This window comes from Pelophylax lessonae (assembly GCF_965119305.1).
Source record: "Pelophylax lessonae genome assembly, chromosome: 11".
NCBI classification, from domain to species: Eukaryota; Metazoa; Chordata; class Amphibia; order Anura; family Ranidae; genus Pelophylax; species Pelophylax lessonae.
In genome coordinates, this window is record NC_138778.1 from 215,159,550 (window position 1) to 215,176,915 (window position 17,366).

At 44.7% G+C, this 17,366-nt stretch overlaps 1 protein-coding gene and 1 long non-coding RNA gene across 2 annotated transcripts in view; one reads left to right on the top strand and one right to left on the bottom strand.

The window, feature by feature from the left end:
- The window catches only part of KCNK1 (potassium two pore domain channel subfamily K member 1), a 17,499-nt gene extending 4,382 nt beyond the window's left edge, over nt 1-13,117 (top strand). The window contains exons 3-4 of the mRNA XM_082271352.1: nt 5,967-6,362; nt 12,679-13,117. Of these exons, the coding sequence (XP_082127478.1) occupies nt 5,967-6,362; nt 12,679-12,950 (668 nt within the window). The 3' untranslated portion in view covers nt 12,951-13,117. The remainder of the gene's footprint in view (nt 1-5,966; nt 6,363-12,678) is intronic.
- Nucleotides 13,118-13,818: 701 nt separating this feature from the next.
- On the bottom strand, nt 13,819-14,539 carry LOC309566248. Its single transcript, XR_014225859.1, has 3 exons — nt 14,501-14,539; nt 14,194-14,325; nt 13,819-13,887 (listed from the first exon to the last, which is right to left on the bottom strand). It is a non-coding gene; the product is annotated as an uncharacterized lncRNA (long non-coding RNA).
- Nucleotides 14,540-17,366: the final 2,827 nt, after the last annotated feature.

Consider the following 17,366-nt stretch of genomic DNA (forward strand, 5'->3'; position numbering starts at 1 on the left):
CGCAGAACAGAAAAACGTAATAGGCATTGCTTTGCGGCAAAAATGCTGTAAAAAATTGCGTGACTTTGAGGTCGCAAAAGTGTGAAAGGGGCCTTCAGTAATTTAAGGTATAGTGTGCCCCCTTTCAATGCAGAGACCAGCGTGCCCCCTTTCAAAGCAGAGAGACCAGCGTGCCCCCTTTCAAAGCAGAGAGACCAGCGTGCCCTCTTTCAAAGCAGAGAGACCAGCGTGCCCCCTTCAAAACACTGACCAGCGTGCCCCCTTCAATGCAGTGACCAGCGTACGTGCCCCCTTCAATGCAGTGACCAGCGTACGTGCCCCCTTTCAATGTAGTGACCAGCGTACATGCCCCCTTTCAATATAGTGACCAGCGTACATGCCCCCTTCAATGTAGTGACCAGCTTACATGCCCCCTTCAATGTAGTGACCAGCGTACATGCCCCCTTCAATGTAGTGACCAGCATACTTGCCCCCTTCAATGAAGTGACCAGCGTACATGCCCCTTCAATGTAGTGACTAGCATACTTGCCCCCTTCAATGCAGAGACCAGCGTGCATGCCCCCTTCAATCCAGTGCACTTACCTGGATCATCAGCAGCAGCGGCGGCGGCGCGGCTTCTCCTCATTCCTCCGGCGCGTCTCCACGGGTCCTCCCGCTCAAGCCACCTCCTCGGCCAATGGCATTGGGTTTGCCTTGCGGCCAATCAGGTATTAGACCCGCTCCCTGATTGGCCGGGAGGAGGATCCGTGTGACAATAGCGAATTTTCATTCGCTATTGTCACACAATGGGTGGAGTCGGGGCGCACTGCTCTGCGCCCCGGGTCCACCCTTTGCATCGCCCCCCGGGTCCACCCTCTGGCTCTAATCAGGTGATGCAAAAAAAAAAAAGCCCCATTGAAATCCATGCGTCCGGCGCCCCTGCATGCACATTAGGGGGCCGGACACATGGATAGGGGGGGCGGCGCCCCTGCGCCCCCAACACACCGGCCGCCACTGGTTAACTCTAAACTGATGCCCTGTAGGACATTTTAAAACGTTATCTATGGAACATTTTGGGTACCGAAGTTTGTTGTCATCTTACGGGTGCTCTTAAATTTAAGGCTTGGCTCGGTGTATATCTGTTTAGATGGTAGACGGAGCAACCCTTATTTTTTTGGAACTACCATCATTTTTTTATCCATAAACATTTTATTAAAGAAATAAAGAAGAACATACAGGGTGTACAAGGAGCATACAGAAATCAGAACAATATGCGTAAAAGTGAGCATCACAAAAACACAACATGACATAATAGGCTATACACCAATGAGGCTTCGGTGGGATCCATGTAGAGTAGATAACATAAACTGGAATTCGGGCCGCAGACGGTAGGAGAAGGATACACGAAGCATATTCCTGGGCCAACTGAAACCATTCAAAGGACGGCTCTTGGGGCCCCAGCGGCACCATTTATAAAATACAGTTAGCCAGGTTGTATGGATATTAACGGTTGAGAGCGACCAATGTATGGGAGGGATCCCAACTACCATCATTTTATCCTCCAGGGTCTCTACTTTAAGAAAATGTTTAATTTGTTGGGTGCTTTTAACTAAATTTCAGACATAAAATATATATATTTTTTTAAACAGGTTAGCTTTTCTTTTGTTCAGCAAAAATAAATTGTGTGTATATATATATATATATATATATATATATATATATATATATATATATATATATATATATATATATATATGTATGTATGTATGTATGTATGTATGTATGTGTGTGTGTGTGTGTGTGTGTGTGTGTATGTATGTGTATATATATATATATATATATATATATATATACACACACACACAGGTGCATCTAAAAAAAATTAATATCATCAAAGTTAATTTATTTCAGTAAATTAAATCAAAAAGTGAATCTCCTATATTTTATATAGGTATGTTACACACAGAGTGATTTATTTCAAACATTTATTTTAATTTTGATGATTATGGATTACAGCTAGTGAAAACCCAAAATTGGGTATCTTAGAAAATTCGAATATTACATAAATCCAATTTAAAAAAAAAAAAAGAATATTACATAAGTTGAATAAAAAAAATGGAATACAGAAATGTTGGCTTAGTAAAAAGTCTGTCCATGTACAGTATAGGATGCACTCAATACTTGGTCGAGGCTACTTTTGCATAAAATACTGTATCAATGCAATTAACATTTCTGTATTAAAAAATCCTTTTTTATGATGGTCTTATGTAGTATTCTAGTTTTCTGAGATACTGAATTTTACTGAATTTTGGGTACTCACTAGCTGTAAGCCTTAATTATCAAAATGAAGAAAAAAAAAAAAAAAAAGAAATGCTTGATATATATTAACTCTGTGTGTAACACATCTATATAAAACATGAGTTTTACTTTTTTAATTGAATTACTGAAAAAAAATGTACTTTTCGATAATATTCTATTTTTTTGAGATGCACCTGAATGGACACTGCCCGTCCAAAAAAAAAAAAAAAAGTCGCCACCTGGAATTAACTAAGCAACTAACTAAACTAAGCATGCAGTAATTATCCTATTGGATCGATTGCATGTGCCCAAAGAATGAGGTCAGCTGATTACATGAATATTCTGTATGACCAGGTTATTCCATCAATGGATTTTTTCTTCCCTGATGGCACAGGCGTATTCCAAGATAACAATACCAGGATTAATCTGGCTCAAATTGTGAAAGAGTGGTTCAGGGAGGATGAGACATCATTGTCACACATGGATTGGCCACCACAGAGTCCAGAACTCAACCCCATTGAGAATCTTTGGGATGTGGTGGAGAAGGCTTTGCACAGTGGTCCGACTCTCCCATCATCAATACAAGATCTTGGTGAAAACTGAATGCAACTCTGGACAGAAATAAATCTTATGACATTGCAGAAGGTTATCGAAACAATGTCACAGCGAATGTGTGCCGTAATCAAAGCCAACAAAATATTAGGGTGTGTGACCTTTTTTTTTTTTATTGGTGGCAACTTTTTTTTTGACCGGGCAGTGTATTTAGTATATGTGTGTGTGTGTGTGTGTGTGTGTGTGTGTGTGTGTGTGTGTGTGTGTGTATATATATATACACACACACACTAAATACACTGCCCGGCAAAAAAAAAAAAAAAAATATATATATATATATATATATATATTCCTTTTTTGATGAAAATGTTACAAATAAAATTACAATCTGCTATACGAGGATACACAATGCAGCTATGCTATATGTTATTATATACTGCTATGATATATATAGAATGACCTCAAACACAGTGAATGAAATCTCTGATTCCTCGCATTGACTTGGCATATGGTATGTGTGACGGTGACACCCCCGCTATTCCTGTCACATCTTGCTGTAAGGCGATCATGTATTATATTTTAGTTTACGGGATTCATTCTGTATGAAGAGATACCTAATACACAGAAAAACTCTTCTGTTGTTTGTCTAAAGGATTATCCCTCGTCTGCCGAGGAGCTTGTCTCACTATCGTCTGCCTAGATCAGCTTATGTGTCTCTAAACCCAAGAACAGAAATGGAATAGGTTTCAGATGAGTTCTTAGATGTGGCGGCTGCATTAGTTTTCTTTTTCAAGTTTTTTTTTTTTTTTTTTTTTTTCCTTTTAATTATAATTTGGTGATCCTGCTAGTAACACACTTCCTGTTTTAGGGTGACAACGCTCATTGTACTGTATCTAGGTAAAAAACAGCATTGTCATCAAAAGGACAGGACTACAGAACACATCCACCTCACTATCTCTTCTGCATAACATAACTCGTACCATTGCATCTAATAATAATATAGATAAAATTAATAATAATAATATACTATAGTAATATAAAGTAATCATATCAAAAATAATATAAAATAATATTAATATAAAATAATGATTTAATAAAAATAAAATAATATAAAATAATCATATCAAAAATAATATTAATATAAAATAATGATTTAATAATGATATTATATAATAATAATAATAATATAAAATAATGATCTAATAATCATAATATTAATAAAATATTATAAAATATTAATAATAATTGTATCTTTACTGTGCAGAGCTGAGCAAATTGTTCGGTATCCTGCTTAGTCATAGCCAGAATCCAAGCCCTGATGAAGGGGAAATTCTAACCCTGAATCGCGTTGCAATATTCACTGACTTCTTGTAATAAAGACTTATAAGACTTATATCGGGCAGGCGGTGCTGTCTCATGTTTATATTCTTCAGGCCTCTCCAGGAAACCCCCAGGGTTACCCTGGTTGAGCCACCTGTGCAATTTTGATTACCAGCCCCATATTTCTTTACCTCGGGTCCAGCACTCTACCAATAATCCAAGCCATAACATAGAGGAGATTGTGTTCTGTACTCCTTAGAGTACATTGCTAGGAATGTTGTAACAGTCAATAGAGTAAGAGACGGCACAGAAAGTTTTTAGATCACAAGATTTCTGGCAGGATCAACCTGTTTTGTTTTGCTTGTATTTATCAAACACAATATTTTCAGTGGTATATGTAATAGACCAAAAGGGAGCAAATTAGAGAAGATTATGGAATCCACCTCCAGACAACCCTTTAACCGGTTGCCGACCGCCGCAAGTACATATACTGCGGCGGTCAGCCCCGGCCAGGCAAAGTGACGTATGGGTACGTCACTAGCCTGTCACTTGCTTGTGAGCCAATAGCGGGCGAGCGCGCGCCCGCCCCAGCTCGTTCCCTGGGAAGTCCGTGCGTGTGACAGGCGGACCCGATGTCCGCCGGTCACTCGCGATCGTCCGCCGTGAAGGGAGAAAGGCAGGCGGCTAATGTAAACAAGCCGCCTGTCATTCTCCTCTGTGTATGAATGGTGATCATACGGTTCTTCTATGTAGGACCGTTGATCACTGTTCCTACACCAGTAGCCATGTCCAATCACAGTTAGAAGCACGCCCCTAGGGACACACTTAACCCCTCCTTCCCCAATAAAGTTAACCCCTTCCCTGCCAGTGTCATTTTGCAGTAACAGTGCATATATATAGCACTGATTACTATAGTAATGTCACTGGTAACCCCAAAAGTGTAAAAAATGTCAGTCAAGGGTCCGATCTGTCCGTCGCAGTACCGCAAAAAAAATTGCAGATCGCTGCCATTACGCGTTAAAAAAAAACACCAAAAATGACAAATCTTTCCCTTAGTTAGTAAACGCAAGAACGTTTGCGCAAACCAATCAAAATACGCTTTTTGCAATTTGGTTTTTTTTTTTTTTTTACCAAACATATGTAGCATAAAACAAATTGGCCTAAAATGTTAAAAAAATTTGATTTTTACATTTTTTTTGGGGAATTTCACATAAAAAAAATGGGAAAAATATTGTTATTTTTGCAAAATTGTCGCTCTTTTTTTTTTTTTTTATAGCGCAAAAAGTAAAAATTGCACAGGTGATCAAAAACCACCAAAAGAAAGCTCTGTTTATGGGAAAAAAAGGACGTCAAATTCGTTTAGGTACAGCATCGCACGACCGCGCAATTGTCCGTTAAAGTCAGGCAGTGCCGAATCGCAAAATAGGCCCTGGTCAGGAAGGGGGTAAAATCTTCCGGGGCTTAAGTGGTTAAGTGGGCTTTAATGCCCGGGAGGCGGTGTGGCTTCTGTATCATATGTTCACTGTGATTGGTTCTCACGCTGGTCACATGATCAGGAGCATGTCCCACTGGCTCAGTCAGTGACCGCTCGGTCAGTGTGCTGGGAGAATGCAGCGAATGCACTCTCAGCACACAAACTTCATTCCACCATAAATGCATATGTACTGCGGCTTGGCGTTAAAGCCCACCTTTCTGGCAGCCGCATATATGCATCGTGTGGTCGGCAAGAGGTTGTCGGTACTATCTGAAACTTGTGGGCCTCTGGTGTTTATTCACATAACCCACTTACATACTAACGTGTTGTTTTGTGATTCTAGGGTACGGACACACAGTTCCATTGTCAGACGGAGGAAAGACGTTCTGCATCTTGTACTCCATCATTGGGATCCCCTTCACTCTGCTCCTGTTCACGGCTGTGGTCCAGCGGGTCATCGTCCACATATCGCGGAGGCCGGTCCTCTTCATCCACCTGCGCTGGGGATATCCCAAAAACATTGTGGCCATAGTTCACGCCTTTCTCCTTGGGCTTCTCACCGTCTCCTGCTTCTTCTTCATCCCGGCCGCCGTCTTCACCGACCTGGAGGGGGACTGGAACTTTTTGGAGTCCTTCTACTTCTGCTTCATCTCGCTCAGCACCATCGGCCTGGGTGATTATGTCCCCGGTGAGGGCTTCAACCAGCAATTCCGAGAGCTCTACAAGTTTGGCATCACTTGTAAGTATTGTGGGCCAAATTGCTATCTGAAAAAGCAGCAGAAACTCTAATGTAGGAGTTTTTGGGGACCATTTGCTTCTGCAAAGTGGTTCTCTGGAGCAGTGGTCTCCAAACTTTCTAAACAAAGGGCCAGATTACGGTCCTTCAGCCTTTAGAAGAGCCGGACTGTGGTAAACGGAGTAGAAAAAGTCCTGGCATAAGTGGGAGCAAACCATGCCCTATCTTTGGTGTCAGCGGGAGGAATTGTGTCTCAATGAGAATAATTGCTCCCCTTTGTTGGGGTCTGTGGGAGGAATAATGCCCCATTGTTGGCGTCAGTGGATTGAATGCTGCCCCATTTTATTTTTTTTCAGTGGGAGGAATAGTGCCCCATTGTTGGTGTCAGAAGGAGGAATCGTGCCCCATTGCTGGTGTCATTGGGAATAATCGTGCCCCTTTGTTGGGGTTAGTGGGAGAAATTATGCCCCATCGTTGGTGTCCATGACTGGAATAGCGCCCCAAGAGTTGGATTAAATTAAGCAAAGGGCCATATCCAGCCCCAAGGCCACAGTTTAGAGACCATTGCTCTAGAACATTGATGCTCAACAAGCCTTTTCATGTTAAAAAAGAACACAGCTTTGCCCATTTCTCTAGGACAGGGGTCTCCAAACTTTCTAAACAAAGGACCTGTTTACGGTCCTTTGGACTTCAGGGGGGGCTGAACTTTGGTCAGTGGGAGTAGAAAATGTCCTGGCATAAGTGGGAGCAAACAATTCCCCATCTTTGGTGTCCGTGGGAGGAATTGTGTCCCATTGTTGGTGTCATTGGGAACAATTGTGCCTCTTTGTTGGGGTTAGTGGGAGTAATTATGCCCCATCGTTGGTGTCAATGACTGGCATAGTGCCCAAAGGGTTGGATAAAATTAAGTGAAGGGCCACATCTGGCCCCCAGGCCACAGTTTCTAGACCACTGCTCTAACAATCATTCATTGTTAAAAAAGAACATCAGCTTTATCCATTTAAAGGGTATGTCCAGCCAAATCTTTCTAATAAAGCTCAGGATAGCAGAGCTAATTGGAGTTTACTGAGGGCTACGGATATTCCCTCTGCCCCCATGTGATAGGGGTTGGGCCTGATCATTGGCTGCTCAGCAACCCAGCGTCACATTAGGGACGGACCTTTATTGGTCCCTATGCCCAGGGCTCTAGTCGGACCTTTATTGGTCCCTATGCCCAGGGCTCTAGTCGGACCTTTATTGGCCTCTATGTCCAGGGCTCTAGTCGGACCTTTACTGGCCCCTTTGTCCAGAGCTCTAGTCTGACCTTTACTGGCCCCTATGTCCAGGGCTCTAGTCGGACCTTTACTGGCCCCTTTGTCCAGAGCTCTAGTCGGACCTTTACTGGCCCCTTTGTCCAGGGCTCTAGTCGGACCTTTACTGGCCCCTATGTCCAGGGCTCTAGTCGGACCTTTACTGGCCCCTATGTCCAGGGCTCTAGTCGGACCTTTACTGGCCCCTATGTCCAGGGCTCTAGTCGGACCTTTACTGGCCCCTATGTCCAGGGCTCTAGTCGGACCTTTACTGGCCCCTATGTCCAGGGCTCTAGTCGGACCTTTACTGGCCCCTATGTCCAGGGCTCTAGTCGGACCTTTACTGGCCCCTATGTCCAGGGCTCTAGTCGGACCTTTACTGGCACCTATGTCCAGGGCTCTAGTCGGACCTTTACTGGCCCCTATGTCATTAGGGAAAATGTCACATGTGCCCCACGCTCTAAAGTACTGTATATTTCCCCTCACTCCGATGGACAAGGATGCTGATTTTAACCAAAAGGGAGGCAAGCCAGTAAGTGAACTCGTACTTTGACCTGTATGAGTCAAGTTAAATGTAAGATGTCCATAAACTTGGGATGATGATCAGCAGATCCAACCACATTGGGTGACGAGTTCCATCCATGTAGGGCTGGGCTGAGGGGTTGGGTTCGGGGCTGGACTGAAGAGGTGACCACCTTGGTCATTTTAGCAGGAGGGAGCACAAAAATAGCACAACCTTTAACTGATCCTGCTGTAGCTGGTCACAGATCATGGGTGGGCTCACTTTGGCCTATTCACCATGGGTGCCGGAGGACCTTGTCCCGTCAGTGGCTCCATGGGATCTCATAGATAATATTCAAAGGGAAATTATTGTTGGACCGGGATGAATAAGTTGCCCTGTTGCCAGTGATTACTCTATGGTCAGTCATCAGTGCTCATCTCCACCCACGTTTTTGCCCCTCAGCAGATGAGGATGTTTTCAGAGGATAGTCAGACACCCAAGGGAATTTTTACTGTCTAGGATTCTAGTCCGATCTTTACTGGCCCTATGTTGAGGACTGTAGTCGCACCTTTACTGGCCCCTATGTCCATGACTGTAGTCGGACCTTTACTGGCCCCTATGTCCAGTGCTCTAGTCGGACCTTTACTGGCCCCTAAGCCCAGGGCTCTGGTCGGACCTTTACTGGCCCCTATGCTCAGGGCTCTAGTAAGATCTTTACTGGCCCCTATGCCCAGGGCTCTAGTTGGACCTTTACTGGCCCCTAAGCCCAGGGCTCTGGTCGGACCTTTACTGGCCCCTATGCCCAGGGCTCTAGTCAGACCTTTACTGGCCCCTATGTCCAGGGCTCTAGTCAGACCTTTACTGGCCCCTATGCCCAGGGCTCTAGTCAGACCTTTACTGGCCCCTATGCCCAGGGCTCTAGTCGAACCTTTACTGGCCCCTATGTCCAGGGCTCTAGTCTGACCTTTACTGGCCCCTATGTCCAGGGCTCTAGTCTGACCTTTACTGGCCCCTATGTCCAGGGCTCTAGTCTGACCTTTACTGGCCCCTATGTCCAGGGCTCTAGTCTGACCTTTACTGGCCCCTATGTCCAGGGCTCTAGTCTGACCTTTACTGGCCCCTATGTCCAGGGCTCTAGTCTGACCTTTACTGGCCCCTATGTCCAGGGCTCTAGTCTGACCTTTACTGGCCCCTATGTCCAGGGCTCTAGTCGGACCTTTACTCGCCCCTATGTCCAGGGCTCTAGTCGGACCTTACTGGCCCCTATGTCCAGGGCTCTAGTCGGACCTTTACAGGCCCCTATGTCCAGGGCTCTAGTCGGACCTATACTGGCCCCTATGTGCAGGGCTCTAGTCGGACCTTTACTGGCCCCTATGTGCAGGGCTCTAGTCGGACCTTTACTGGCCCCTATGTGCAGGGCTCTAGTCGGACCTTTACTTGCCCCTATGTGCAGGGCTCTAGTCGGACCTTTACTTGCCCCTATGTGCAGGGCTCTAGTCGGACTTTTACTTGCCCCTATGTGCAGGGCTCTAGTCGGACCTTTACTGGCCCCTATGTCCAAGGCTCTAGTCTGACCTTTACTGGCCCCTATGCCCAGGGCTCTAGTCGGACCTTTACTGGCCCCTATGCCCAGGGCTCTGACTGGACCTGTCTGACCCCGGAGGTTACTATATTTTCAGTGAATTTCCAGATGACTTCCTCGGCTGTTTTGTATCCAGTGTAAAGTGTTGTGTAATTTCTTCCCCTGTTGATACAACACTTAACTTCAATATTTACACACAGACACCGGTTAGCTCGCTGTTTGCAGAACGTTTACAGCTGACATCCCATCTCCCGTCTCTCACCCGGAAGGCCTGTGTGGGCATTTTTTCTAAATGTTTTCTTTTTACTTTTTTTTTTAAACAAAACATGTCCAAGAGACCAAATCTCCGCAGGTAAAAACAAGCATTTTAAATGTTTAATTGCAGTGCATGAATGATTTTGTATGCACTTGCAATGTGACTGTCTCTAAACTTGATAGAAAATGTTACTGCTCTGGTAGGTCTTTTCATTAGTCACAGCCCCCTGTCTGTACTGGCCCAGCTCCTCCACCCCTCCTCATCTGGGAATGTCTAATTACTGTCTGTGCTGGCCCAGCTCCTCCACCCCTCCTCATCTGGGAATGTCTAATTACTGTCTGTGCTGGCCCAGCTCCTCCACCCCTCCTCAACTGGGAATGTCTAATTACTGTCTGTGCTGGCCCAGCTCCTCCACCCCTCCTCAACTGGGAATGTCTAATTACTGTCTGTGCTGGCCCAGCTCCTCCACCCCTCCTCATTTGGGAATGCCCGATTACGGTCTGTACTGGCCCAGCTCCATAATCCCTCCTTCTCTGGGAATGTCTAAATACTAATTGTACTGGCCCAGATCCTCCACCCCTCATAATCTAGGAATGCCGATTACTGCAGCTCTTCCACCCCTCCTCATCTGGGAATGTTTACCTACTGTCTGTACTGGCCCTCCAACCCCCCCCCCCCCCCCCAGATGGAAATGTCTAAGTACGGTATATGGTCTGTGTTGGCCCAGCTCCTCCACCTCTCCTAATCTGAGAATGTCTAATTACTGTCTCTGTACTGGCCCAGCTCCTCCACCCCTCTTTATTTGGGAATGCCTGATTACTGTCTGTACTGGCCCAGCTACTCCACCCCCCCCCCCCCCCCAGATGGGAATGTCTAAATACGGTATACGGTCTGTGTTGGCCCAGCTCCTCCACCTCTCCTCATCTGAGAATGTCTAATTATTGGCCCAGCTCCTCCACCTGTCCTCATCTGGGAATGTCCAATTACTGTCTGTACTGGCCCAGCTCCTCCACCCCTCCTCATCTGGGAATGTCTAATTACTGTCTGTACTGGCCCAGCTCCTCCACCCCCTCAGCTGGGAATGTCTAAATATGGTATACGGTCTGTGTTGGCCCAGCTACTCCACCTCTCTTCATCTGAGAATGTCCAATTACTGTCTGTACTGGACCAGCTCTTCCACCCCTCCTCATCTGGGAATGCCTGATTACTGTCTGTACTGGCCCAGCTCCTCCACCCCTCCTCATCTGGGAATGTCCAATTACTGTCTGTACTGGCCCAGCTCCTCCACCCCTCCTCATCTGGGAATGTCTAATTACTGTCTGTACTGGCCCAGCTCCTCCACCCCTCCTCATCTGGGAATGTCTAATTACTGTCTGTACTGGCCCAGCTCCTCCACCCCCTCAGATGGGAATGTCTAAATATGGTATACGGTCTGTGTTGGCCCAGCTACTCCACCTCTCTTCATCTGAGAATGTCCAATTACTGTCTGTACTGGACCAGCTCTTCCACCCCTCCTCATCTGGGAATGCCTGATTACTGTCTGTACTGGCCCAGCTTCTCCACCCCCCCCCCCCCTCAGATGGGAATGTCTAAATACGGTATACGGTCTGTGTTGGCCCAGCTCCTCCACCCCTCCTCATCTGGGAATGCCTGATTACTGTCTGTACTGGCCCAGCTTCTCCACCCCCCCTCAGATGGGAATGTCTAAATACGGTATACGGTCTGTGTTGGCCCAGCTCCTCCACCCCTCCTAATCTGGGAGTGTCCAATTGCTGTCTGCATGGGTCCAACTCCTCCACCTCTCCTCATCTGGGAATGTCCAATTACGGTCTATACTGGCCCAGCTCCTCCACCCGTCCTCATCTGGCAATGTCCAATTACTGTCTGTACTGGCCCAGCTCCTCCACCCATCCTCAGCTGGGAATGTCCAACTACTGTCTGTACTGGCCCAGCTCCTCCACCCGTCCTCATCTGGGAATGTCTAATTACAGTTTGTACTGGCCCAGCTCCTCCACCCCTCCTCAGCTGGGAATGTCCAATTACTGTCTTTACTGGCCCAGCTCCTCCGCTCCTTCTCTTCTCTGAATGTGTAAAATGATTGTCTGTGCTGGCCCAGCTCCTCCTCCCCTCCCTACATAGGAGTGAAGGGGAATACTACAGAGCATCACTTGAGTGAAAGCTCTGAATCTGCTGGAGCTGCTGAAATTGAATCCAAGATGGCAGCACCCAGCAGCAGTCTCAAGGCCTTTGGATGTCTACACAAGTGAGGATTTTACAGTCGTCATGTCTAAAATAGATTAAATGCCCACATTATCTTATGGGAAGATTGGTGAAATAAATATTCTGTTTAATGTGTTAACAATCTTATCACTGTGTACAATTTTTAGTGATCTACTGTATGTACATAGTGACAGACATACTTGCTTCCTTTGTCCCTTGCTGCTCCTCTTATCTCACCGGAAAGCTAAACAATTGTTGTCAGTGTCCTTATTAAAGAGATTCTGCTCACTTCCTGTTACAGTGACCACACAGCAAGTTAGCAAAAACCTCCCTGGTGGAGACAGACAGAAGTACATGCCTGAAATAGGTTGTCCTCCTCCCCCACCCTATCCAACACTAAACCATGTTTTGGCCAGAGTAGGCCTTTAATGTCTTAACCATGTCACGTCATTCTTTGTTTCTTTCCTCAGGCTACTTGTTGCTGGGCCTGTTGGCCATGCTGGTGACCCTGGAAACATTTTGTGAGCTTGAGGAACTGAAAACATTCCGTAAGCTGTTCTACGTGAAGAGAAGCAAGGATGAAGATCAGGAGAACATTACGGAGCATGACCAGCTGGCCTTCTCCTCAATTTCAGACCAGATGACCTCTCTGAAAGATGAGCGGAAACTCAGTGAGCCGTTTGTGGCCCTCCAGCCGGTAGTCAGTTACTCCAATGACGGCACTATGAACAATGAGCACTAGAGCAAGAGATATCCAATACTTCCATATCAGACATCGGCAAGAGATATCCAATACCTCCATATAAGACATCGGCCATATTTATCCAATACCTCCATATCAGCCATCGGCAAGAGATATCCAATACCTTCATATCAGACATCCATAAGAGATATCCAATACTTCCATATCAGACATGGGCAAGGCATATCCAATATCTCCATATCAGACATTGGCAAGAGATATCCAATACCTCCATATCCGACATCGGCAAGAGATATCCAATACCTCCATATCAGACATCTGCAAGAGATATCCAATACCTCCATATCAGACATGGGCAAGGCATATCCAATATCTCCATATCAGACATTGGCAAGAGATATCCAATACCTCTATATCAGACATCGGCAAGAGATATCCAATACCTCCATATCAGACATCGGCAAGAGATATCCAATACCTCTATATCAGACATCGGCACGAGATATCCAATACCTCCATATCAGACATTGGCAAGAGATATCCAATACCTCCATATCAGACATCGACACAATTTATCCAATACCTCCATATCAGACATCAGCAAAATTTATCCAATACCTCCATATCAGACATTAGCAAGAGATATCCAATACTTCCATATCGGACATCGGTAAGAGATATCCAATACTTCCATATCAGACATCGGAAAGAGATATCCAATACCTCCATTTCAGGTATCGGCAAGAGAAAACCAATACTTCCATATCAGACCTTGGAAAGAGATATCCAATACCTCCATATCGGACATCGGCAAGAGAAATCCAGTACTTCCATATCAGACATTGGCAAGAAATGTCCAATACCTCAATATCCGAAATCGTCAAGAGATATCCAATACCTCCATATCAGACATTGGCAAGAGATATCTAATACCTCCATATCAGACATCAGAAAGAGATATCCAATACCTCCATATCTGACATTGGCAAGCGGTATCCAATATCTCCATATCAGACATTGGCACGAGATATCCAATACCACCATACTTGACATTGGCAAGAGATATCCAATACCTCCATATCAGATATCGGAAAGAGATATACAATACCTCCATATCAGGTATCGGCAAGAGAAATCCAATACTTCCATATAAGACATTGGCAAGCGATCTCCATATCAGATATTGGCAAGAGAAATCCAATACTTCCATATTTGACATTGGCAAGATATATCCAATATCTCCATATCAGACATTGGCATGAGATATCCAATACCTCCATACCAGACATTGGCAAGAGAAATCCAATACTTCCATATCAGACATCGGCAAGAGAAATCCAGTACTTCCATATCAGACATCGGCAAGAGATATCCAATACCTCCATATCAGACATTGGCAAGAGATATCTAATACCTCCATTTCAGACATTAGAAAGAGATATCCAATACCTCCATATCTGACATTGGCAAGCGGTATCCAATATCTCCATATCAGACATTGGCACGAGATATCCAATACCACCATACTTGACATTGGCAAGAGATATCCAATACCTCCATATCAGATATCGGAAAGAGATATACAATACCTCCATATCAGGTATCGGCAAGAGAAATCCAATACTTCCATATAAGACATTGGCAAGCGATCTCCATATCAGATATTGGCAAGAGATATCCAATACCTCCATATCGGACATTGGCAAGAGAAATCCAATACTTCCATATCGGACATCGGAAAGAGAAATCCAATACCTCCATATTTGACATTGGCAAGATATATCCAATATCTCCATATCAGACATTGGCAAGATATATCCAATATCTCCATATCAGACATTGGCATGAGATATCCAATACCTCCATACCAGACATCGGCAAGAGAAATCCAGTACTTCCATATCAGACATCGGTAAAAGATATCCAATACCTCCATATCTGACATTGTCAAGCGATGTCCAATATCTCCACATCAGACATTGGCAAGAGATATCCAATACTTCCATATCAGACATCGGCAAGAGATATCCAATGCCTCCATATCCGACATTGGCAAGAGATATCCCACACCTCCTTATCAGACATCGGCAAGAGATATCCAATACTTCCATATCAGACATCGGTGCAATCATTGCACAGGTTCATCTACTTTTCCGAGAGAGAGAAAAAAAGGGCTCCTCAAATATTTAATACATCCCTTATTTATAGGTGGAGCCTGATTTGAGGAGTCACCCTTCATATATGAGCTGGGAACCTCAGGGGTGGGCCAGGATCATTGACTCTGTTCTCACCAACCTTAGATATTTGTGTGCACTTAACCATCTCCATTCCTCCTATTGCAACCTCTATAATATAAAATTATCTAAATCCTGGCCGTGGCGTGTTAAACCTCCTCAGATGCACATACCTCATTTTACTCTCTACCATCTCCAAAAAACAGGAAGATCAGTTTTTGGGTGGACTAACCCTTAAAAGTTTTCTGGAGGGGGGTTTGTTTTTTGTTTTTTATATGCTTATTTAGATGTTTTTAGATCCGGGATCTGAAACTGTCAATATACTTGAGTACAACCTTAATGCATGGGCACCTTAGACACGTTGTTTAAATGCAATATTTAAAGCTGAACTCCGGGCAGGCAGCTAAAGGTGTTGTAGTTCTATTCAACCAGTCCTAAAATTACACAGCTCTGCCACAAAACGTAAGGCGGAAGACCTGATTTTTATTTTTTTTTCTCTGCTGCACTTAAAATAATGCAGCCCTTTTCCCCCAGTCTGTAACTGAACAGTGAAAGGAGAAGCAGCGGAATAATAAGCTAATTTGTCACTCTGTTCTCCTCTCCTATCGGCTTTTTTTTTTTGCACATGCGCATGGGTAGACCAGTTCATTGGCTCCCAGTCCTACCTCTCCCAGTCTGAGCTCTGCTGTACGGCGATTACAAAAGGCTGATAGCAAGTCAATTTGAGGTATTTGCACTGTATGATGTCTTACCTGCTTGAATTTTTTTTTTATTTTTTCCTGACGTTCAGCTTTAAATATGTAATATTTTAGATACTGTATATTTATTAAGTGGACAAGCTGGGCATTTCAGCAGGTCTGTTGTGTATGCCACGCAGGCCAGGAGTTCCACCGGCACACGGCCTTTGGCATCCACCACTCTTGTAGGGTCATCTCTTTTACACAGGACATTTATGCCTCGTTTCCACTGAGTGGTACGGTACAGTTTGGTTCAGTACGGTACGGTACGGTTCGGAACGGTACACCTTGCGTTTCCACCGCCAATAGTACCCTTTCATGATAGGCGTGGTGTAGCCGGAAAGCAGTGATCGACGATTCTCTGTCAACCAATCAAGGTTCTGCAGAGTGTAGCTCCACCCTGTTGGTACGGTACTAATGTGCTTGGTACCCCAACGAAAGAGTCCCAAAAAAGTGGTACGGTACGGTTCGGAATTAGGGTACCATTCACAATGGAAACGGCAAAAATTGCGTACCGTACCAAACCGAACCGTACCGTACCGCTCAGTGGAAACTAGACATTATTTTACCGACCCTATGTTGGCATAAAATATTGTGCAAATAACCTTACATGAGATGGTTGTATTTTTTACTAGTTGGTAGATACCTATATCGGTCGTTGTCCCTCTGTCTCCGGCATCCATAGGCACAGGCCTGTAGAGTCCCTGACGTAAACTATGTCCATTGGCTGCTATGTAGCAGAGGTATGGAATGGCTCGTTGTAACAAGCCGTGCTTTATTTTTAGATGTTTACTCTGAATGTAGAATATTCCTTTTTAGATGTATTTTTGTAGAATGTAAATATTTAGTAGCAGGTAATGTTTTCCAAGCACAAACCACATGAAGCCTTGACGTTCCACAGCTGCTCCATTCCAGTCCCTGCCCTTTCCTGTCTGTTTATTTTGGTGGATCTCATCATTGTTTAAGAACCTCACCCTTCCATGGACCTGTCAGGGTATGTACACAGAGGTGAGTTGGCAGAAGGTATCTAAACACTGAACTCCTGACATTTCCTACCAACGTTTGCACCCATAGTTTGTGCACTTTAATTTGTGGTTAATTCCTATTGGTGATTGGGATGCATCGTAGCTCAACAACTGTTTACTGCATCTTGGGTCCATTAAAACATAGATATGAATTGCAGGCAAGATCCAGATCATACTCAGGCAGGAGCCAAGGGCCAGTTGGATGCCCACTGGGCCCAGCTATGACCTTCATGCTTACTTTACAACGGGGCTTTTTTTCTCATAGAATAGGTGCAGGAACTCCCCCCTTATAAGTCCCCCCTTGTCTCTGCTCCCCACCCCTCTCCAAGAACCGTCCCTTGGTTTCACCCCCTACCTACTACCCAGTACTGCCCCAAGTATCAGTTTATGGTGCTAAAGAATTTGTATGGAATTTGTTCTTGTCTAATAACAAGAAAAGCAGTTAAATAGATCCCCTGG